This window comes from Sitophilus oryzae, unplaced genomic scaffold, assembly GCF_002938485.1.
Source record: "Sitophilus oryzae breed Bouriz unplaced genomic scaffold, Soryzae_2.0 scaffold_813_pilon_pilon, whole genome shotgun sequence".
Taxonomy (NCBI): Eukaryota; Metazoa; Arthropoda; class Insecta; order Coleoptera; family Curculionidae; genus Sitophilus; species Sitophilus oryzae.
Genome location: NW_022147432.1, coordinates 2,380,218 through 2,405,741, shown reverse-complemented (window position 1 = coordinate 2,405,741; position 25,524 = coordinate 2,380,218). Strand labels below are relative to the sequence as shown.

The 25,524-nt window shown below is 32.7% G+C and overlaps 2 protein-coding genes across 2 annotated transcripts; both read right to left on the bottom strand.

Annotated features, from left to right (window-relative positions):
* Positions 1-5,448: 5,448 nt before the first annotated feature.
* On the bottom strand, positions 5,449-8,209 carry LOC115889359 (zinc finger BED domain-containing protein 1-like). Its single transcript, XM_030909340.1, has one exon. It carries the CDS (start codon positions 7,394-7,396, stop codon positions 5,510-5,512), a length of 1,887 nt encoding a protein of 628 aa, XP_030765200.1. The 5' UTR covers positions 7,397-8,209; the 3' UTR covers positions 5,449-5,509.
* A 16,122-nt stretch (positions 8,210-24,331) lies between these two features.
* Positions 24,332-25,515, bottom strand: LOC115889423. Its single transcript, XM_030909411.1, has 2 exons — positions 25,075-25,515; positions 24,332-24,851 (listed from the first exon to the last, which is right to left on the bottom strand). Exons 1-2 carry the CDS (start codon positions 25,368-25,370, stop codon positions 24,332-24,334), a joined length of 816 nt encoding a protein of 271 aa, XP_030765271.1. The 5' UTR covers positions 25,371-25,515.
* Positions 25,516-25,524: the final 9 nt, after the last annotated feature.

Here is a 25,524-nt window from a genome sequence, read left to right as displayed (position 1 = left end):
CAATAGTTTTGATTATTTGTATTGATGTTTTGAAATACTACCATGACGAGTCTTATAGAACAATACACGTCAATGGGAGATAGAGGTAACATATTTTACCTATAATGTTACTAATATAATATACTTTGATTGTAATGTTTGTATCATAATTTCTTAAAAATATCAAGTTAGTGGATTAATAGCAATTTTAGACATATATTTTATCGAAGAGTGTGTTGATAAGACTAAAATAAGCTTTTTGTTTTATCTTTTTCTCTTTAGAAGGGAGATGGTTTGTGTCGTAGAATACATTACAGTATTTAATATCGTGTACTTTGATATTATTTTCTTAATTTACTGTAATTTCGTTTCCTATAATGCCAAATCTTGACAATATGGTGAAGGTTGAGTTTTAATCTTATTAGTTTTATTATATTAATTATATTATTATTCTAAATAATATCTACTGATATTTAATATAAAAAATAGTTGTTCACATGCATCTATTTTTCTTTTGTAATTAATACTATCTAAATAACAAGACATCTTATATAATAGATCCATTAACATTTTAGTTTATCAATTATCAATCCACTATACGATATACAATACGTATAATATCTTTTAATTATATCTAACTTTTAATTAGTGAATATTTAATAAACAAATTTTTTATAGTGTTTGTTATTTATAATAATTTATTAGTTTATTATTAAAAAATATTTTATCTTTGCCTCTAACCACCTACTTCTATATCTCTGGCTTTTACTTTACTATCATCAATGAATCTCAAGGTTAAATTCTGTTTTGATGCTCTTCGGCTGCACAGAATATACTAACGAAAAAGAAGCCCAAGTTCCTTGTAATAAATCGGTTCCATTTTCGTAACACCATCTCTCGACATAGCTGACATTATAGGTTAGCGAAAGGGGTGCGGGGCCGGGGGGAATTGTAAAATACACTTCTTTATTTTAATTATTTTTATTCGCTATTTGCAATTTTATTTTTAAAACATATTATGTGAAACAATCACATAATATGTCTTAAAAATAAAATTACAAACGGAAACAAAAGGAATTAAATAATCTGAAAATCTACAAAGTTTATTGATAAAAAAGTTAGGCTATGCAAATTGATAAGTATGTGGCCGTTGCGAGTAGCAAATTAGGCACACTAAATAATTAAGTCATTTAATTAACTCGATCAATTGTTACAACTAAATAACTATTACAAAACATTAGAATTCGGTTTTTTTGGCGCGAAACGTGAATGTTGAAGGTCGAATGTCTATCCACAGAATAATCCTTCTTCTTCCCCGATTGACAGATATCAGCTGGGTGGCGATTCAAGGTTGCTACTAGTGTTGGGCATAATCGATTCATTTTAATAATCGATAGAATCGAAAAAATCGGATATAATAATCGAATGATCATTCATATAAACGATTATGGATCAGGGATGTAAAAATTAGACTTTGACTATTTGTAGATCACGGTCAGAGAAATAGAAGGGATAGAGAATGAGCGTCAAGCGTCAACATGCGCAGAAGGTCTAATCAAGTTGGGCGCCATATTCCAGGTCTTCGTGTCATTTTGTATATAGGTGGTAATCTATAAGTAAACAAATATCAATTTGCTGTTTTCAACCATACGGGGGGCAATTTAAATTTAGTGAAATTCTATCATTTATTATGGTTAGTAACATTAATGATTTATTTAATTATCAGTTTCAAAACTGCGTACAATATTGGTATATAATACACTAAATATACGAATATTCTGACAAAAGACGCTACGGACAGATGACCTTTTCGTCGTTAAACACTCGAAATGATATTAAATAAGTATTTACAATATTTCATGTTTACTTGTACTGAATTACGTGTTTCAATTTAAAATTTTTGCACATTTGGTAAAAATTGTTCTAAACAACTTTTTGTTCAAGTTGTATATTCATAAAAAACATTTGGTTCATAATTATTTTTGATGATTACCTACCTTGTATTTTTAATATAAACCTAGAAAAGTTATTTTTAATATAAACCTTAGTTTTTGTTTTATTTTTTTTATTCGTCCCTTCAAATTGTGTTACATAACATGTCCTCTAACAAATATTTTCATAATACATAAACATCATTGATTTTATTAAGTGTATTATTATTAGTATTTATCCTGGTTTTTGTCGACAATAAAAACTCAATCTTGTAATAGAACATCAATTTTATATTACGTAAAATTATTTTGATACAAATTCAATTTGTCAAAATTCAAGTCATTAATATATTGATAAACAACCCAAATTATTCCTAAATATTTTATTATAAAAAAAAACTGTTACCGGTAAGTTTGTAAAACACATTATGGTTTGTCGTAATACTAGAAAAAATCATTTATTTTTTGTACAAAAAGCTTGTCGATCCTTATTTGTCCATAACAAAATTCTGTATGTACAACATACATATACCTAATTTATTATTAAGAAAATTAGATTATATGATCTCAGAATTTTAAGAAAATTTTTTTAAGATAAAATAGTTTCTTCTCAACTGTAATATTGTCAGCTTTGGCCTGTATTTTATCTATTTAAAACATGGGATTGACAATCCCCTTACTAAAATACATACTGGAAGGTACCGATTAAGTTTCATTGCATCAAATACCTTTGCTATAAATCCTGGCTCACAATTTAAGGCCATAGCAAAATGCTTTTGAACTTCATCATAGATTTTACAAGAATAAAAGTGTAATATTGAAACAAAGTAACATTGTAAGCTTCATGACTAATAGTCTCATTTTTAACACTTTTTAAATATCATCTCGTTAACAATTATGAATATTATATGATTTTTTTCAGTGATTTGTGGCACAGATACAAATTAATATATGCCCCATAACAGTTTTTAAAGAAGAAACTTCTGCCTATAGATTTAATTTTCTTATTGGCATTATACCCTTTCTTCCTATATAAATCTTGCCATTTTTTCAGTCCAATGTTCCTTGTTTTTACAGTTGTAGGAATACTAAAAATGTTGACTATAGAACTTGATACTATGTTTGAAAAAGCCTTCATACCTGTAACTGTGCATAAATCTAATTGACTGAATTCTCCTCCTCTTGACACTCTGAACACTGCTGCTGCTAATGTTAGAAATATTTAGCACAAAACTACAACTACCTACAACAAACTTTACAATAAAAATGTTAAATTTTCGCTGTTCGATTAAAATACCCTATATTATGTTTTCTTTTCCTCCAAATAATCTCCTTGTCAAGTAAGGTATATTTCTGGTACACTTGAACTTGTGCTTTCATGGACACTATAAGAGTGTGCTGTTTTACAGAAGCACGAACATTGATTCCAAGTATCTTCTTCCTCCACACATAATAAAAACATCCTCTTTAAATGGCCACATCATACACTTATTTTTGACCATTCCCAATTACAATCACGATTTTTACAAATCGCCTTTAGGAAAACTAAAAATAAACAGTTTTGGATCATCTGTAAACACGATTATGTTGTATAAACTTACATGAAAACTAATCATTTTTCCCGGCGTATTAGCTTTCTTAGAATGACTATGACAATATACAACAAGCCTTTTTGAATTAGTGTTTAGAATAATTGAGATAATAATAAATTTTAACTAGATAACAATACAAACGAAAAAAAAACAAAACAAACAGATGTCAATTAAAGAGGGGAAGTGACAGCGAGACCTGGAAGATGTCTGCCATCTTGCCGTCGACAAAAATTTGGATGCGCACTCGTCGAAGCTCATTCTCCCACTTCCATATCTCTGATCACGGTAGAAATAAACCTAACCTAACATAAAATATATATATATATATATATATATATATATATATATATATATATATATATATATATATACAAGGGTATAATGTATAATTAGCTAGAAAAGATTATTTTAAAGTTATGTTTTACCGAAACAACGAAATAAAGATTATTTTGTTTAAATTTTTAATTAATTGTTATATTATTATTTTTATTTGATATAATGTATTAAATAGTTTTGGAAATGCAAGACGAATCTGGTAAATAATTTGAATTATTTTTTTAAGCATTTTTTTCTTTGTTAGGCAAATTTTTATTACTGTAAACCATAAAGTAATTAAAATAAAAGAGTGTTTGAAAGGTTGTCTAACTTGGCCATAATGTTGCATAGTTCAGTTAGGGCTCCAAAGCGTCGCCACCTGCTACCTGTCACGTGTCATTACAAGAATGACAAGTGACATGACAGCAAATTATTTGTATTTTGCAATTTTTTACAATTTTGTTTTGAATTTTGGAATTTTGTTATTATTTTGTGTAGCATAAACTCTGTTTGTTTGTGTTGTGTTTGTGCGTACAGAAATTATGGACGAAGTTTTATTTCCCGAGGAACCAGAGACCTTATATTTCTCTATGATTTGAACTTTATATTTTGTGCTGTGTTTTGCCATCATCTTGTAATATTTTGTTCAGCCGATGATGTGATTTGAACACGATCCAGGAAAGGGTATCATGCAAAGCAAGTTCGATATGTAAAGACATTGCCCATCTCTGAACTCTGTGAACGTAAAACGAACTGACTATAAATTTAGGCCTTCATTTAATAGTGTTGAACATTTGCTACCTCAACTGAACTTCAACTGCTGACTGCTGAGTTTATAAATCCCACTTAAAGGTGAATTAATTTTTGATGATGTCTTATTTAAATCTTTATCTGTTATAATAGCATAGATTGCAAACCCTGCGATCTTATATGCTTTGTTAGTGGCGTTGTTAAATACGTTTTATAATACTATAGGTAAATCGAAGGGTAAACCGCTGGTGTATTTTGGTGGTGTACAAGATGTTGGCATTTTCGTGGCATTATTGGTATTAGTACTAAATTATTTGGCATTAGTGTACAGAAATTCATCAGGAGTTTACCCCTCGAAGTTAATTCAGCATATATGTTTTATATTATCAAATTTAATTTAGCATTTAACTGTAAGCATTTGAAAAGTGTACAATAGTTTATACTTTTCAAATATTCCGTTTTTAAAAATAAACTTTCTTTATATTTTTGCAGTTTTAATTTCGTAATATTTTTAAAAATACACAAAATTTTATATTCACATTTAAACAGCCCGCCTTTTTTGTGGTAGGCAATGCAGATACCTATTTTACCGATAAGGTCTGTCATATTTCGTTTAGTTCAGTTAGGGCTCAAGGGTGCGCTACAATCGATCCTCGTTAAACGTGTTGCCTACTTTTGACTATGGAAATGACAACTCTTTTATTTTATATTTCTCTATGCTGTAAACACAACTTCTGACAAGCAGCGTCCGTTTAGGTTTAACGCAGAAGTGTTTACAAAAAATAACTATTTTATTAGATTTTTCTTGCAGTGCAGTGGCGAAATACCCATAAAGGATTTTTTTTGGATAATTTGAATTATATTTATTTATGTTGTGCAAGAATAAAATATTAAATAAAAACAAACTAATTGTAATAGTAGTAATTTATTAACTACCAATTACTACAAATTTGTGTTCAAAAAAATTATTTGGTTTAAATTTTTAGCTGAAAGTCTATTTCGCCTGGAATTTGTAATTATGCCACTTTTTGAAAATATTCTTTCTGACGGCACTGATGTAGCCGGAGCGCAGAGATATTTTTTATGCATTTTGAATAATGCAGGAAACAGATTTTCGTTTGCTGACCAGAAAGCAAGTGGACTCGAAGAGCGTGGTGTATTTGCCATTGACAAATACTGTTTGACCATTAGTATGGCTTTTGCTGTCGGCGAAGTATTTCTTACATTGGTAGAGTCAGTGATCTTTTTGTCCAAATATTCCCACAACGTGTTATCAGAATCTGCATGATCAACCTCAGATTGGGATACTGTAGTCGGAGCTTCAAGTGAAGTTTCAGCAATAAGGCTTCCGAGTTCTTCTATTATCCATTTTTCAGCATTGTTAGCATTATCTTGTGATCCAAAAGCTTGTTTTTTATAACGGGGGTCTAAAAAAGTAGCTTTTGCTGATATTTTATCACGTTCATAACTGCCGAGCCGTCTTGAAATAATTGCAAGTAAATCAACTTTCAGCTTGTTACCAATATCTGTCAGGCAGTTCATTCTATTAAGAGAATATTGCAGTCCTCGTACAAGCGGTATTATTGATGATAGGGTGACATATTTTTCTCCAGACAAGGTTGTTGTCATCAAATCGAACGGTTTTAGTACACAAATGCAGTCCTCTAAAATAAGCCATTCCTCTGCATTGAGCATCTCAGGAGCCTTTGGTAGACTAGACATCACAGCAGTAATTGAAGCCTTAATGGCAATTAATCTATCCAGCATTATATATGTAGAGTTCCAGCGCGTTACTACATCTTGCTTCACTTTTAACTGAGGACTGTTCATTTGTTGCTGCATCGTTGACAGTTTTTCTACAGCAATTGCACTATGTTTAAAATGTCCCACAATATTCCTGCACTTTTGCAATATAACATTCAATTCATTATTTTGGATTAACCCGTCTTTCACTGTTAAGTTTAGAGTATGCGCCACACACGGATGATGATGCATATGTAAATGATCATTTATAGCAGATTTTATATTTGCACCATTGTCTGAGACTACAGTTACAACCTTCCTACTAATTTCCCATTTATTGAAAATCTCCATTAACTCGGAAGCTATATGTGATCCAGTTTGGCTTCCCTGTACTTCACTGGTCTGGAGGGCGCTGGTGTGTAACTCTGCATTTTCTATAAAATGAATAGTAATAGTAATGTAGTGATTTATAGTATCAGATGTCCAAAGGTCTGTTGTAACACCAACATGATCTACAGCTGACAACTTACTTTTCAATTTATGAATTTCAGTTTGATACAGCTCTGGAATTAATTTTGAAGTTAACATTTTGCGAGATGGAAGTGTATATAATGGATTTAACTTTTTAGTAAATTCTCGAAAACCTCTGTCTTCAACAATTTGCAACGGTTGATAATCAAAAACGATCATTTTAATAAGGGCAAGATTAAAATTTTTTATTTGTGATTGACTTAAAGTGTTAGATCTCGATGATCCAGCAAGACATAACTGTTTTGTGTGTCTTAATTGCGATGGTTTTTTTGTACTTTCAAAACTAGAGGCTGTTGACAAATTAGGGGTTTGTGGAGTATCCATTTCTCTGGAACCTGATGGAGTTAACAATTCATCCTCATCCTCATCGTCTTCCTGAATTGAAGCAGGCACCAGTAAGCAACTAGGATGCATTCGTTTTAAGTGCTCTTTAAGGTTCGTTGTATTTTTAAAATATTTGTATTCTTTTTTGCACAATGTACATTGAACAATTTTTTTGCTTTGTGTAAGAATAAAAAATGTCCACACAATAGATCGTTTCCCTCTTGTACTCATATTTGACACTCTTGGCTACCACACCACAACGTTATTTAATAAGAACATAAGAACTAATAACTAATAATTAATATTATTATTATATTATTTAGTACAGGTAGTTATTGGTTATTCTGTGAGTACAGGCTTTCGCAAGAAGGCATACTGCCCTTAAGGCCCTTAATATTCTAGTGCATTGTTGGTTGCATAAGATTTCGTCAAATAATCCAATTTCGTAGCCATAGAATAAATTATTTGTGAGAATCTAGTATCTAGTGGTTGTGTATTATACTTATTCTATAGGTCAGTAAATATGATTTCCTTTCCTATGATACCTTTGAATAAAAAAATGGATTTCACTAATATCTTATGTGTAAAAGTCTTTCTATGGCTAAAACTACAAAAATCTCGTTTGGAATCGATTCTCTCGCCTGCGATAATCGAATGATCGATTATTCAGCCATAATCGAAATATCTCGATTACATCATTCATAATCGCCCAACACTAGTTGCTACTCTCCTCCCGTGGAGCCAACCAATTTGTGGCGGGCACTTGCTACCTTCGGAAGTCTGCCACAGGGCTCCCCCCCAGTGAGGAACCCACTGGTTGTGAACGGTTCTGCTGGCATACGTTGAGCAGCAAACGGTTGGTGTATGAATGTTCCTCCGCCAGTTGATGAGATGCTGGAACATATGCTGCCTTCAGTCGATCCATGGAGACTCGTTGGGGAACATTCTGGACGTCCACTGTTAGGAACTTGTCATCTCGTTCCACAACTCTGTACGGGCCGCTATATGGAGGTGTCAATGGAGGCTTCACCTTGTCGTTACGTATGAAGATAGGGTTACTAAATGATTTTTTAAATTATCTTTTGAACTGGAAGATACACTATCATCTATGTTTTTTATCGGTATTATCAACGATCATTTGTGTGTGTGTTAAAAAATTGTCTGTTATCACGTCCTCACTGTTGTCAAATTCGTTTATAAATTTATTTAGTTCGTTATTTATGTCGATGTCTGTAGTAATATCCAATTTTGTGTCAATAGAAGTTGATTCTGTATTTAAAAAAACACGAGGATTTGAAAAGTTTTTAAAGGCAACAACTTGCAATAAATTAATTTTGTGATCCATTTTAAAAAAATATTTACCTGTAAACAGCTGAAAACAAAGTCACAAACACAAATAGGCTGGACAAAATAGTTGGAACAAAAGCATATATCATTTATTAAAAACGAAAAACAAAATAAATTTTCTTAACATAATTTAATAAATTAATATTTAGTATGACAACCTTTTGCATTAAGGACGGCTTGCATTCTTCTTGTCATTGATTGTTTTAGATTTTCAATTGTTCGTCTGTCAATGGCATTCCAGGCTTCAGTAAGTTTTTCAAACATCTCATTGGCATTTTTAATGGGTCCCAATTCATGAACTTTGCGGTCTAAATGTTTGGTTTGGTTTGGTATATAAATAAATTTTCAATCGGATTTAAATCGGGACTTTGTGCTGGCCACTTTAATACTGCTATCTTTTCCGTGTCAAACCATTTCTTTACAAGCTTTGAAGCGTGCTTCGGATCGATATCATGTTGAAAAATGTAATTTACGGGCATACTTTCAAACGAGTATGGCTCCATTACGTCACGAAGAATGTCTCTGTACATGAACCTGTCCATTTATCCTACCACTCGATGAAGAGGCCCCACGCCATACCAAGAAAAGCAGCCGCACACCATTACGTTACCACTTCCATGCTTCACTGTCGGTCTAACGTATTTTCTTTCTAGTCTTTTTTCCTTTGGTAGCCTAACATGTACGATACCATCACTAGAATACAGATTATATTTGAACTCGTCACTGAATAACACCTTTTTCAAATCTTGCACGGTCCAATGGATGTGGTCTACGGCAAATTGTAACCGTAACTTGATGTTTTTTTTCTTAGTAGTGGTTTTTTGGCGGGTCTGTAGATTTTGAGTCCACTACCCACTAATCGTCTCGTTATCGTTCTTGCCGAAATATTGCAAGTTTCAGTTTCTCTTATTTTTTGCAAAATTTTCCCAGAAGATCAAAAAGGATCATTATGCGACACAGTTGAAATCCTTTTATCCATGCGGGCATTTGTAGCTCTAGATCTTCCAATGCTTTTTCCCGGAGTTACGTGACCATACACTTTATATTTTTTAATAATATGTGACACCATGTTTTTTGGAACTTTATATATATATAAGTCTTTCAAAAATTTCACTCTGTTTGATACCTTGGTTGTAGAAATCTAGAATTCGCTGACGAATATCACTAGAATACGCTTTTCCTTTTGCCATACTGATAATAATAGTTCAAATTGCAAAACTGTGTAACACAGACCTTGGCTAGTCAGAAACTATAATTATCTAGAATACCTTTTGACAATTTGAATATAGTTCCAAGGATTTTGTCCAGCCCCAAAAAAATTTTACTGATAATATCCTATACAAAGATAAGACTTGAATACTAACATCTTATTTTGTTTATGTTTCATCAGATTTATTATTTGATTTGTATATTCAAATAAGGAATATTGAATTTGTAGAAAAAATTAACAAATATAAAAGTTCCAACCATTATCGCCAATACTGCATGTAAACATATCTTACACGCATTACAATACCCAGTTCTAGAATCACCATTACATAGTTCATTGTATGAAACAAGGTAATACTTACCTTCTACAGAACAAGACTGAACTCTAAATCTAACTTCAGGTAGTTCAACCTTTCCTGTCGTTTCCTATGCTTTTTAGTGAGCTTCGACAGTTCTTCTGTGATTCTAGCTATTGCCATTTGGTCTTTCTTTGTCTATAATCTTCTCCCACATCTTGTCGTCAACAATTTCTTCTAACAAATCTAATAACTTCTCTACTCTAAAAAATAAAATAATACCGATACTCAAAATGTTTTATGAGATTACGTTGTCCATTTATTTTATTGTACTTCAAAAGTTTATTTAGGCTTTTAATTGCTATATTGGTATTTATCCCCACATTGATCCTATGACAATGAGCCCACATCACAATTCTTTCCTCACTCTTCAAATAATAATTTTAAAAAAATATAATTAGAATAAAGAAAATATATTAAAAATGTAATACTTGTGCAAATATTTTAGGAAATTCACTTCTCCTTCTCCCAAATGATTGAAAAACTTATCCTTGTGATCCTTAAATTCTGTTACATCAGTTTCTGTCAATATTTTTCGCATTTCCATTTCCTTTCCTTAAATATTCTAATTTTTAATAATGTGCCATGTACAAAGGAGTCTTCTAGGTGTTGTATTAGTACTTATCACTTTGGTCCAAGCATTATAATATTTCGGGTCATCGTCGCTCATAATATATTCTGCTTCAATTAGTTTACCTCATTTTGTTAAAAGAGCACTAAAAAAAATTCTTGAATTATCCGATCCAACCTGTTGGAAAGCAAAAATGCCACTGGAAATCCTAAATTATTTTCATCCTTAATTAAAATAATAGTTATTATAATAGAATTGGTGTACTGATTTACAGCTAAACTTGGCATTATACTCATTTCATCAAAAATCAGTACACATGTCTTATCCAGAGTATTTTTTTGAACTATTTAGTTCCGGTTTTAAAATTCCAATCCACGTTTTACATTATTTTTTCTCAAGAGTCTTGTCAAAGTCTTTTCCGATGGAAGGCAAAAAACCTTTGACATATATCTATAATTTGTTGGACTATGTTTATATAAGGCTAACACGCTATATAAACTATAATAATTATTCTTTTCCCAATCGTTTTCTTTGCTTCTGATTTCGTTTTAACCTTCTACGGGCCATTGTGATTGACAGGGCATTGATGGCGTCATAGAATTTTGGTTACATTTATACTATTTAATTGCTTTCGTCGCATATTATGGCCTCTCATTCCGGTGAATGACTTTTTCTTTAATTGTCCTGTGCTAATCAATAGATGCATCATTGTATAGACGTAGCGGTTTTAATGGTATTAAATTTTCCATAGGATTATTACGTTGAGAATGTTGAATCTGTATTATTTTTGTAGCTTTGGTATATCAAATAAACTGCACATGCAGCAAGAGCTATTAACGTACACCAAATGCCGTTGTGCTCTTTATGATTATCTGTGGATACTTGCCAAAAAATCTGATATGTCAATTTTCATTTCTCAATATATTTAATTCCATTTTTCAATCTCTCGTATGTTGTTCATGTGTCTATAATTGGGTTTTTGATTGTATAACCCGATTCTTTGAATAGCAGGGTATATATAAGGTAACTTAACGTTTTTTCCAATCTTTCTAAGTAATGTTTAAGTGTTCAGTCAAAAAACACCGTTGCCAGCCTATATAAATATAACTTCTCTGAATAAGATTATTATAGATAAAAGACGGCACTTCCAATACAATATTACACAAATTATTTATCGTTTTTAACTTTGTAACAATTTTAAAGTCCGATACACTAAAATTTTGAAAATCGTTTAATAAAAATATGTTATCAAGTATGGAATTGTCACTAGCAAGGTCAGTTGTCAATTTAACGTTACGAATTAGTATTCTAGGATTGAGTTTTTTTGATTCGTTCACATTTACCTTTTTTCCTAATTTTGAATTTAAAGCGTCTTTTAAAATTTCAAGATCAGACTGTTTGTTACAGAAAATTGCTGCACCGTTTTTTGTTCTTTTTGTACCATTGATACATACATTTAGTGACGCAGGATTGATGGTATTTACAATAGTTTCTAAAATATTGTCGGAATTCCCATCTCGGTTTTCTATCAACAATACCGATGAATCAGTGTTTAAATTCTTTTTTGCTGCTGCACTGTAGGAACTGCTAGGTTTAATCGTCGGCAAAAAAACTTGGCCTGCTTCGGAATTCTTCTTATCTTGCATTCCATTTTTTAAGATGTGATTCATTTTTGATTTCAGGAGGTCATTGGACTGTTCCATTTCTTGAAGTAGACGGTCAGTTAGTATCTTCTCTCTTTAAGCATTCGATTTCTTTTTCGCATAGACGTATATCGACATGCGTACTATCCGGTACTGCATTTAATTTAGGCAGATTTTTATTTACAATTGTCTCACAACTCACAATTATCACAAAACCAATAGATATTAGCTACTTTGGGCACAATTTTACAAATTTCGTCTCTTAGACTAACGCAAGCCGAATGGAACTTATTTTTACACAAACCACACACTATTGACTTAGAATTAACTATAAAATTGTCGGAACATCGCGAGCAGACGCGAGAATAACTTTTTTGTTAAATTTCGCCACCCTTGTTGCATGATGTGTAATAATATATGTAATGTTATACTTTTTTTTTTCTTCAATAAAGACGATTATTATTATTTTCATCTGTATCATTTTCTCGACTTTGTCGGGGATCATCTTTCCAACGGGCTAAGCCAAGTTGGAAGATTCTTAATCTATAGTTGGCTATTGTAGTATGTTAGGTGCATGGTTTCCACTGAGAAATCTCCTTACTATGGTACATGTATTAAGTATGACTGCTTTTTGTATTTCAGTGTGAGTGTATTCCGGTATATTGAGGGTTTTCAGTAGCGGTATAAATGTTTTTGGTGTTATTCCCGTTGTGGACATGATAAGTGGTATGATAACAACTTTTTCTTGTTTCCAGATTCTTTCAATCTCTTCAGCCAGTGGTGTGTACTTATCGATTTTTTCTCTATACTTTTGCTCTATGTTGTTATTATTGGGTATGGATACATCAATGAGATATACTGTTCTTTTTGTTTTGTTTATAAATACTATGTCTGGTCGGTTGGCATTAATTGTCTTATCCGTGTGAATGGGGAGATCGTAATAAACTTTATAGAATGCATTTTGCAGTTATTGATTGTGGATGGTATTGATAGTACGGGGTCGTGGTTTGTATTTTGTGTACATTAATCAGTTCCTTGTATATTATTTTTGCAACGTTATTGTGTCTGTCTGTATATTCTCTTGCTGCCAGAAGACTACATCCTGCTGTAATAGGCTCGATGATTTCCGGTGCAAGGTGGCATTTTCGGCACGCGTCTGATGTTACTGTTCCATCTTTTAATATATATTTTCTATAGTTCAGAGTATTTACGACATCATCCTGGATTGCTATCGCAAATCCTTCCGTTTCGGGGTACAGTTGTCCCTTTTTGAGCCACATGTGACTTAACTGTTTGTCTACATGTTGTAGTTCAATTACTGCAATATGTTTTCCATGTAAAGCTTTAGATTTCCATTTGTTAATTAGTTGTGTTTCGAGATTGCTTTGTTGGTAATGGTTTTGTGGAAGTATTTTTAGATGTAGTGGTGTATAGTTATTATCAGCATTTATTATTGCGGTATGTAGCGAACTGTTTGATTTTGTCTGGAAGTATTTAATAAGACCTTCTATTTGTTTCTCACATAGCTCTCTGATGTTGACAATTCCTCTTCCTCCATTCAATCGTGTTATATTAATCCTTTCTATGCTGGCGTTTGGATGATTCATACAGTATTTAGTTAGTGATGTTCGAATTAGTCTATTCATAGCCTCTAGTTCTGTTTGGGACCCTTTTATTATCCCGAAAGAGTAAGTTAGTGTAGATATTTATATGTTTCGTTCTCTGACATATTTGTTATGTATTCACCTGTTGTTGTTTGAATAGGATCAATTTCCTTCCATTTACCTCTTTCAATGTACGTTGTTTTACATTTGGTTTTCCAAATTGCATATGGATGTCATCACTAAATGTGCTTATTATATGAATGAGTGACTCTAGTTGTGGTTTGGTTCGAGCGTATATTTTTATGTCATCCATATAGAACAGATGGTTTATGGTATGCAAGGTTCTTTTTTGGCTTCTAATTTGATATCCATGTTTGGTTTGTTTTAGTATGTTGGAAAGTGGATTGAGTGCCAAGCAAAACCACAACGCGCTTAGAGAATCCCCTTGAAAGATTCCTCTCTTTATTGGAATTTCCTGTGTTACAATACTTTTGTCTTCTTGGTTTAGATGTATGACGGTTCTCAACTCTTCATTATAGGTGATAGAAAATTTCGTATTATGGGTGATATATTATAAATCTCTAATGTTTTCTGGAGCCAGCTGTGCGGCACAGAATCGAACGCCTTTTGGTAGTCTATAAAGCATGTATATACATTTCTTTGTTGTTTTTCGGCTTGTAGTACTACTGAATCTATAATTATTTGTTCTTTGCACCCTTTCGCGTTTTTTCTGCAGCCCTTCTGTTCTTCTGCTATTATATTGTTAATTGATGTGTGTTTGTCTATTATATTTGTTATGATTGATGTTATTATTTTATAAAGAGTTGGGAGGCAGGTGATTGGTCGGTAGTTAACCGGATTTTCTGTTTCTTCACTTTTTGGTTTTATATATGTTTTCCGCTTGTAAGAAAGTATGGCAGTGTTTGTGGATTATGGATTACCTGATTAATGCTTTTAATTAGCTGATTATGCACACTTGTCATATTCTTATACCAGAAGTTCTGAATGTGGTCTGCTCCGGGTGTCTTCCAATTATGGGTTTTTCTTATTGCTGTTATGAATTCTTCTTCTGTTATTATTATCTCTTCTTCGGTTTTTATATTTCTATGTGTATCTTTTTCCGTTTCTATCCAGTCTGTTTTGTCGTTATGCTGTACAGGGTAAGACCAAATTTTTTTCCAGAAGTTTTCAATTTTTTCTTGCGTGGGATATCTAAGCTGGTGCTTAGTAAGGTTATTCTTTTTATTTTCTTCTAGGTTGCTATAGAACTTTTTTTCATTATTTGCGAATATATTGTTATCAGTTTTTCTTTTGTTTGTCTTCATCGTCATCTTTTAAGTCTTGCGGAGTATACTGCCAGCTTCTGTTTCATTATTTCTAAGTTTTCCTTAAGGTTGTTCTCATCGCAGTTGGTTTCTTTTATTAAATTGTGTAGCTTTCCTATAATTTTCTTCGTTGGATTTCCCCTCAAGTATTGTGTTAGTCTACCTATATCTGCTCTATATGAATTTATTTTTTGCTGTATTCTTCGTAGCCAAGGAGGGGATTTCTTTGTTATTTTTTCTCTTACTTCAGTTATTAGTCTTTGTTTATTATTTTCAACAACAGTCGCAGCTGCGCAGTATAGAAGCGTATGAATGTCTTGAAGAGTACTGTTTTCGTGGATGTATGCTGAGAGGGACTGGTTTGTTATCTTAATGATGGTCTGTGTTTGCTGTTTAAATATGGTTTGGGTTTCTAGTTTAGTTGCGGTGTAATAGCAATGCATGATGTGTTTATTCATTTCGGTTGTCCAACACATGCGTTGCCTTGGGAGGCCTGCTTTGGTGGTTGTCGGCTGATCAGCCGGCAAAGCACGTTCAGCGGTTTGTCCAGGTGGATTAGCGGTGTCGTCATTGGTTTGGTCAAGCTGAATGTTCCCACGGCGTCTTTGACCGTTACGCCGTTCGTCCGAGGCTTTTTCCATTGAGTTTGGAACCAATTTTTCACCCTGAGACGGTGGTTGGCTTTTTCAGGGGGTTATGTTGTCGTTAGCCGGAAAATAGTCCGTTGCCCGGGATGCACCGCGTGGAGGTGACAACGTGCACCCCCTTATTATTATTATTATTATTATTTCTATTATATTGAGGATTACTTTTTGTGAACAACAAATCAATTCTTCGTCATCAGAATCATTAACAGGTAGGGTTACTAAATTATTTTTTAAATTATCTTTTGAACTGGAAGCTATACTATCATCTATTTTTTTTTCCTTAGAAGACCATGTTAATAATTCATCACATTTTATCATCGTCTGTTATCACGTCCTCACTGTTGTCAAATTCGTTTATAAATTTATTTAGTTCGTTATTTATGTTGATGTCTGTAGTAGTATCCAGTTTTGTGTCAATAGAAGTTGATTCTGTATTTAAAATAACACGAGGACTTGAAAAGTTTAAAGGCAACAACTTGCAATAAATTAATTTTGTGATCCATTTTAAAAAAATATTTACCTGTAAATAAATAGTAGAAAAAATAGTATACACAAAATCGTACCTCTGTCGTCTCTCTATATCTCTGTACCACACGTACTCAAGTTTTATTCTTGTTATATTCTATATTAAACTTATCCATTTATAAGAAAATCTTAACCTTGAGAACCAGTTTTTCCACTCCAAAGGTCAATGAACTTTCAAGAAAAAAAAGTGTCCTTTTCTGCGAATTCATCAGTCTTATGGTCAATAATTGTTAAAAAATCTTCTATTAAGTCCTTTGTGCACTGCTGTTACAAATTATTTTAAAAGGTGTATTGAACGATTTGACATCATGATTATCGCTACTGGGGTTATAGTAATAACCAAAAAGTTCCATGTTAATTTTAAGACAAACATGTTTTTTCAATTGGTTGTCAAACACCTGTAGAATCTTTTGTTCCAATATTTTAAAATAGTTTTTAACATTTAAAATATTTTCTTCGGAAACTAATCTGTAAAATATTATCCTTTCCTTGAAAGCTGATTTTATTACTTGAATTCCCTTTTCTTCAACGTTTTACAGTTGTTTTTGTGACTGTTTGAACGCAGATGACCAACCCACAATATGTTTAGGATTACTTTTTTGTGAACAACATATCAATTCTTCGTCATCAGAATCATTAACAGGTAGGGTTACTAAATGATTTTTTAAATTATCTTTTGAACTGGAAGATACACTATCATCTATGTTTTTTATCGGTATTATCAACGATCATTTGTGTGTGTGTTAAAAAATTGTCTGTTATCACGTCCTCACTGTTGTCAAATTCGTTTATAAATTTATTTAGTTCGTTATTTATGTCGATGTCAAGAGGCCGCTGAAGCAACCAGTTGTCTATGACCAGAGGGTTGCCCCTTCTCGGTGGCTGGTTTGGGGCTTGACCGATCATAGCGATCGCGCAATTCGCGGAAGCCCCTGGCATGCCCAGCCAGTTGGATCCAGGGTATAGCTGATTGGGCACACACACCCCAATGAATATTGTGAACAGGGACTTCACCTGCGTTAGGATGCATGGCTCAGTCATCCTGGCGACATCAGCATTGGAATACCTACCTATGACTGCTGCTGCAGCCTGGGGTATTTGTGCTGCCCCCTGCCCCCACTGCACCAATAGGTTGGTGTTCAAGTTGTAATCGTAAATGACAGTGGTCGTCAGAGTGGTAAGCGTCTGGTTGTACAAAGCATACATCCTAGTACGATTAGATCCACTCAACACTGTCAAGGCTTCCACTTCCCTCTTAGCAGGTGTATTCTCAACCGGCCTGATGGATAGCGCGCGCAACATCACATTGTAGTCTTGTGTAGCTGGCACTCTGGGTGAGTGGTAGGACAAAGTGGTGGACAGGAAGTGCCATCGCCCATTGTCTATATCTGGGTCGTGGTTGTAGTTAACCCCCAATTGGTCCATGGCAAAGTACATCCCACGCAATGCGGAGCCCCACTCACCACGCGATTCAGCCATCTTGGCCATAAAAGTAAATATTTGGTTGGGATGAAGCACAATTGCGGCGGGCTGAGCTGGGGGGTCTCCGTGGATGAGAGCCGTTATTGGGATGGCGGGCCATGATACATAGCAGCACTCAGGAATTGCAGCGCCACCTTCTACAGACATTCTCGTGCCAGGCTGGGAAAGCCACCACAAGTATTGCAGATCGGCGGGGTCATAATCAGCACCTTGGAGGAAAGTGATATCTCCACGGATAATAGGGTTGGCCACGCGTGACCAATCCAGGGCTTGGGCTGAAAGGTTTACAAAATTGGGCGCGTTGCCAGCTTCAAAGGGATCTACCGCTGGCTGGAGGCCCATGGCAATAGCAATATCTGCAACCATAGCTTGGTAGTACATCTTCGCGTACATCAAATAGTTATCACAGTACTCTACTGAAGATGTCAGGTATTCTGCAATAAATCGAGCGGCAGTAGTATTTACTATCTTAAATTTGGGCATGATAGCTGACACAACAAAGCGGTCGCTTATCACCCCACCGTTCTTGTAGGGGTTGAATAATGCAGGATCTATAAAACCAAGCTTCCTAGCCAGCCCAGTATGAATGGTCAGCGTGGACCTGTCCATGGCTTGTATGGGGGCAGCGGAACATGCAAAGATGGTATGCATGACAGGTATCCCATTCCCTTCTACGCCCCCTGTTTCACAGGTGTACAACTGGGATTGCACATTGATGTGGTGAGCATCCGCATCAAAGATGACTGTATCAGCCATATTGGTAAGGCGTGGTGAGAACGTTTGTACAAAGTTGGCATCAGAAACACCACTACCCCCAATAGGGATATCACAGGCCAGGGCGCTGGTCACGCAAGTAGTAACTAGGGAATTATCACCATTATCTCCCCTGCAGACTTGCCCCCTATGCGAGCAGGAGATGCCCATCCCTTGCCCACCAACGAGAAGCGCAAGTTGGTTAGATCGCCTTCTGAGGCGTCCACATTTGTGAAAACATTTGTGAAAACGGTTTATTTTCCTTTATAGAATTATCTAATTTCTCTAATAATTCACATTTTAGTTTTAGAAACAAATTTACATCAGAGAAAGTCGGTAAATTGCCAGTTATAGAATGTGACTCCCATTCTCTTCGAGTAATCCCATCAAATTTATTAACAAGCATATAAACAATTAAAGTATCCCAATTTTCTGTCGCTTGGCCCAAACTTTTTAAAGACCTTAAATTTTTGTTAAATAAATCGTATAAATTTCTTAAATTAGCATGAGATTCTTTAATTAAATTCGGACAATCAAACAATGCTTTGATGTAATTATATATAATCAATCGTTTATTTTCAAATCTTTCTATAAGCAAATTCCAAGCAATCAAATAATTATCATTAGTAACTGGTAAATTTGCTATAACTTGTAATGGCTCATCTTGTAAAAAGATTTTTAAATAATAAAACTTCTCAACATTACTTCTTAACTGAGGATTATCATGCACAATGTGCTTGAAATGCATCACGACCTAACCAATTTTCAAATGAACCATTAAAGATGAAATTTTTATTTCTGGTAACTTTAATCTGGATTGTCTAGGGAGACTGAACAAACGCAGGCGAGAGAAAACCTTTCACTATTAGAATCATTACTATTACCTTTTTGAATTAACATTCCGGGAAGCAATAATTTTAACTGACTTATAATTTGAAAATATTCGTTTTCAAATTCGACATACTCTTTATTTTCTATATCTAAAATATTTTTTTATACTTTCCTGATCAGAGATTGATTCGTCCTGATACAGCAATGCTTCAATTTCTCTTTGATATTCATCAAATTGACACAAAAAAGAGGTTTCTGCCTTATCAAATCTACTTTTGCAACTGACTTAGCACCAAATCCGTGAGGGTTTTGGAATCAACTGATCGTAAATAGTTCTTGAGACGGGTTAATTGCCCTCTAATAAAACCGCGCTGGCGTTTTAATTTACAAATTTCTTGACATTTTCTCTAAAAAAACTGAAAGAAAACACTAGACAAACCCAAAAAATCTCACAAAGCAATGAGTACAAATATATATCCCCTATCTCCTTAACGGAACGAACTCACTTGACTAAATATTCAGCTTTCAACAACCACCAAAACCATATTATCAACAATCCATCGTTGCATTAAAGACTTCAAACAGCAACGTAGATGCCACAACTTCTAAATACGGCAGGTCGGCAATAGAACGTTTTTCTTCGACAATGAAAACTTCCAAGAAAAAAGGCTGGTATCACATCTAATTCGGCGCGAATGGACCAAATGTAATCTCTCTAAATGGACTGTATAATACAAATTGATTTGAGTCCGTTTGTTAATGGAATATTATATTTATACTATTTTTACAATCTGTCAAGATATTATTTAGATTTGTAAAAATAGTATAAATATAATATTCCATTAACAAACGGACTCAAATCAATTTGTATTATACAGTCCATTTAGAGAGATTACATTTGGTCCTTCGAGCCGGATTAGATGTGATACCAGCCTTTTTTCTTGGAAGTTTTCATTATTACATGATATATATATATATATATATATGCATATATACCTATATATATATATATAACAATATATAATATATATATATATATATATATATATATATATATATATATATGCTATAGATTTATTAAACCGCTTATACGAGCCCAAAAACTACGTTGCTTCATTGGCCTCAGACCCGATTTCGACATTTCCAGGCCCGGGGTCGGGTCTGAGTACGATTTCAGTGGTTATCGTCTAGAACGGTTTCCCCACTTCCCCTGACCAAATTTCAGCTGGGCCTGAAAAAATGGTTTTATGTTTTTTATATACGATTGGGGGTACACCGGTATTGTCACGGGCGGCGCCACCTTCGACATTAGTATAAGTGTATAAGCCGATTTACGTTGAATCGATGTATTCAGACCCAAGAATCGGCAACACCGTAAAGCAAACTATTAAAGGGAAATGAGGATATTATGAGCGTGTTATAATTGTTAGAAAATAAAATACTTATACTAATCAGAATATTAAGAGATTCAGAAAAAAAAATGAAAACAGTATTCTTTTAAGATTGTTTCTAGTAGTTTTATTTAAAAATATAAATAATTTAAGGTCTAAATTGCTGTTATCGTTGGACTTGTGAAGTAATTAAACTTTTATTGTCGGAAGCGGTCGTTCGGCTAATAAATACTTGAAACAAAATTATTTCGATCGACGCGCGATGGGTCAAAAATTGTACAAGTGAAATTTATTGCGATCCTATGATTTCGTTGTAGAAGTACCTTAATTTTTTTTTTCGTCGGAATCGATAATAAATAAATAAATGCCTTTATTGTCAAAAAAATTTTCAATTTGTAGACAAAGGTAAACTAACAAACTAAGTAAAAAACAAGGTACACAAACAAACAAACAAAAGATAATACAAAATATTATACAAATAATATTGCCAGTCTTATTGTTAAAATAAACATTTATAAATGTTTACAATGTCAAAGAACAAAAAAAAATAAAAATAATATTCAAAAATATTTAGCTAGTTTATAGTAAAATATCAATGACCTCTAAATAAATTCATTTCGATGTCATTAGTAAATATAGCAATAGCAAACATTAGACCAGTGTTTTTCGTAACGGAATATTAAAAAATGGATGAAAAAATGTTTATTTAGATAACTTGGAAGTTATAAACTTTTCTAGAATAAGCTTACTATCGAGAATAAAAGTACATAAAATTTTTACTAATTTTGCTATTTACGGTTTTGTATATCTGACTAAACATTTCAGGTCAAGAGCCAGTTGAAAATGGTCGAAAATTGTACAGGGTGAGTAAACTATAGAGTATCCTTAGTATCTCGGTTATCTTATAACTTATCCAAACTTATTAGAAAACGTAGACTGACTCTCATAGGGTTTTCTGACGATTTTTAGTGAGTGACATATTTCACGAAGGTCAAAAAATGAAAAATTTAATTTTCTTTCCTCCGCTAAAAGTCGGCTTTTCGTTTAAGAATCATGATCGTATTATTTTTTCATATCTTAGACTTCTGTAAAAAAATCATTACCTAATTTTGAATTCTACTATAAAAATAAAAATAAAATTGAAAAAAACAGGTTTTTTTGAAAATCTCGACCTAACCGTTTGAGTTAAAGAATTAAAAATTTAGGTGAATTATTTTGATTCGACACCAAATCGATCCATAAACTTCATCATCAAGCCATAAACTTTTTCAAAAATCCGAAAGACGCATATATTTGACCTCACAAAATTGCAATTCTTTCACAATTTGACAGACTCTCTATCTCCAGTAGTTTCCGAGATACCCATAGAGAACATCGTAGAAAACTCACCCTGTATATATTAAATTGTATAACTTTAGAAATTTAGTTATAATAATTTAGTTATAATAAATGATAATTTCATTGAATTATTTTATAAATAAAACAACATTTCTGAAAAAAATAACTTTTATCTAGAAAACAATACATATTTTTTAGTTATAAGCATATCTACAGTGTTTCGAAAAAACTTCCTATAAGGTTTGATATTTCAAATTTTCACTCCAACCTTTTATTACAAAACATGCAGGCTATAAAAGTGCACTTTTTAATGTATTTTACATTAGTATAAAGTGTATTTGTATCACCCTGTACAGGGTGGCGCCTCTCATACGACGCGGAGGCTCCAGGTAGAACGGTAGTTTATACCGAAATGAAATTTTGGCAGCGTATGTAGGTTCATTGAAAGCATTTTAGCAAAATATATAAATTTCTACAGGGTGTCCCCAATAAAAATTACGCATGAAAGTTGTTTTTTGTAATGGAATGCCCTATACAGGGTGCCCCAGAAATAAGTGCAAATATTTTAAGGGGTGGTAGATCTGGCCAAAAGAAACATTTTTTATCTTTACCGTTTTTCAAATAAGTCCAAAATAACCGAGTTATTTTACTTTGAAAATTTCCAAAAATCATTTTTTTCTAAAATTTTGAGAACCACTGGATGTTTTCTGGATTTTCTTTCATGTAAATTTAAGCTACTACCTATGCTGCCATATTATCAAGAAATTATGTTTTTTAACTTAAAATTAAAAAAATTTCCAAATTTTTTTTCAAAAAATTCCAAATCATTTTCAAATTTTTTTTTGCAAAAAATACCTCATGGGCGTTTTTCTGAGGCCGAAATATACTACCAGTTAAAATATTTGCACTTATTTTTGGGGCACCCTGTATATTAATTAATTTTCTGATTCTAGGTGGACAAATAAAGGCGACTTTCATTAAAGACACATATGCCTAAAATGTAGGAATTTTGACATATTTTCCATTTTGTGAAAATTAAAAATAATTTTTAAATTTCAATAACAACTACCTAAATTGTAATTTACCCATTATAGCCTGATATTTAGTTAAAATAGTCATTGTATGTTAAACCAAATTAAAATTTGACCCGAAAAGTTATACAGGGTGACACAAAATTAATATTGAACATAGTTACATTTAAAAGCGCGTTACTACTTTATTTTAAATGGAGCATCCAGTATATTATTCCGATATTTTATGTATCAGATATCTTTAAAATCGTCGGCCTATCCCTTAGGCAAAGATTTTACTAGGTATTTTTATACGTCAGACATATCATAGCCACCTATATTTATGAAATAAAATAAGATCTACTGACACTAAATCATAAAAATTAAAATATCTAGGAAAATCTTTGTTTGACGGGTAGGTTACCTTAATAATATTTCGAAGAGACATGAATTGCCCATTGGATATTGGAATAATGTACTAGGTGTTCCATTTAACATAAAAGAGTATTTTTTTTAAAAAAGTGACCAATATTAAATATTAATTTTGTCTCACCCTGTATAACTTTTGGGTAAAGTTATAATTTGATTTAAGGTATAATAGTTATTTTAACTACATATTAGTAGCTAATAATATACATAATATAGGTAGCTTTTATTGAAATTTAAAAATTGTTCTTCATTTTTAGAAAATGTTAAATATGTCAAAAACCATACATTTAGCCACTACTTCTCTAATAAAACTCACCTTTCTCCTAGAATCCGAAAACCAGTTAATATAGGGTGTTCCATCACAAACAACAAAATAAATACAAACTGTCGTTCTCCTTGGAGCATTCGCGTCGAATGAGAGGCACGAGCTTGTATATCGATAAATACCGTATGATCGAAAAAAACGGCGTCCAGTTGGCTGGGAAATGGTGACTGATGACATTCCCCATATAAATTTACATATAAAATGACTGCGATCTTCATTTCATAGCCGTCGCTGACGCCGTTTTTTTCCGATCATACGGTATATTTTAAAAATGAACATCACAATTGCCTGCATATTTTATAACAAGATGGGAGAAAAAATCTGAAATAATAAATATTGAAGAACACTGTATGATTGTATTATAAGATGTTATAGTAATATTACAAATTTTTAATACGGTATGTGTTATATATCAGTGTCTTGATTTTGGACCAATCTAAGCCTTTAAATAATGTTTTATTCTCATTCATTAATTTTAAGCATTCGTCTTTTTTTGGCAATTTCCTTTCTTTGATGTGGTTTTTAAATGATTTTAAAACTACTTGCTTCTGCTTTTGCGTCCAAGAGTGACGCATTTTTGTTTTAATGAAATTTTCAGTAGAAATATTTGCATCATTCTGAAGTGGCGTATTTTCTGTTTCTGTATTTTCTGTTTCTATATTTTCTGTTTTTGTATTTTCTGTTTCTATATTTTCAGTATTTATATTATCTATATGAACCGGTTCCTTATCCTCTTCTTCATTGGAGTCTTTTGTATTTACTTCGTCATCGTCAAAATATTCATTTTCTGTCAACTCTATATCTGCCAGTTTTTTCCCTTTGAATTGCACACCTTTTCCTGCATTCATCAAAAGAAGAACTTTTGCAACTTTGGCAGTTTGGTACACATCTTCTGGAAGCCTTAAAATAATAGAACATTTCCAGATATAAAATAATGTCTGTAACATATATTTGTGTAACAATATAACTAACAAGAATTTTTACAAGAATTTAAAAATAGGATTGTCAAAAAATTAAATTAAAAAATGTATATATCTCGTTATTCTGTTTTTATTTCAGTTTTTTACTATATGAATGATATTATTGAGACTAAATATGAAAGCATAGAGATAACTAACATTACCTGTAAAACTCTAAATGAGTTTTCTCCGTGTGTCCCATAAATTTTGCCATCTGTTCAATTTCATTTTTTTCAAAATTGATTACCTGCAATATAGTTGCAATTTGTTTCCGCAACCTTGTACTCGTGAGGTATTCAGGATTTTTAGCTCCACATTTATGTGCAAGTTTTCTCAAAACTAAACTCCCATTTATCCATCGATCAGCTGATCCGGGATTGGCAAAAACGTATTTATTTGATCGTGGCACAATATCTGTTGTTTTTCTGATTTTTAGTAATGCGTCTACAAAATTTTGCATCTGTTTAGTAAATAATATTGGCACGGATTTACTACCCTTGCCAAATACAATTACTCTTTTGAATGATGAGGATACGGCTCTTTCCAAATCTGTCAATGCATTCAAACATTCGTGCTGATTTGTTTCCAAAAAATCACTTTCATATGTTTTAATT

Excerpts from the sequence above, each read along its gene's own strand:
- LOC115889359 (XM_030909340.1), bottom strand. The coding sequence starts at position 7,396 with ATGAGTACAAGAGGGAAACGATCTATTGTGTGGACATTTTTTATTCTT.
- LOC115889423 (XM_030909411.1), bottom strand. The coding sequence starts at position 25,370 with ATGCAAAATTTTGTAGACGCATTACTAAAAATCAGAAAAACAACAGAT. Across the intron at positions 24,852-25,074 it reads ACTCATTTAGAGTTTTACAG|GCTTCCAGAAGATGTGTACC; the intron begins GTAATGTTAGTT and ends TATTATTTTAAG.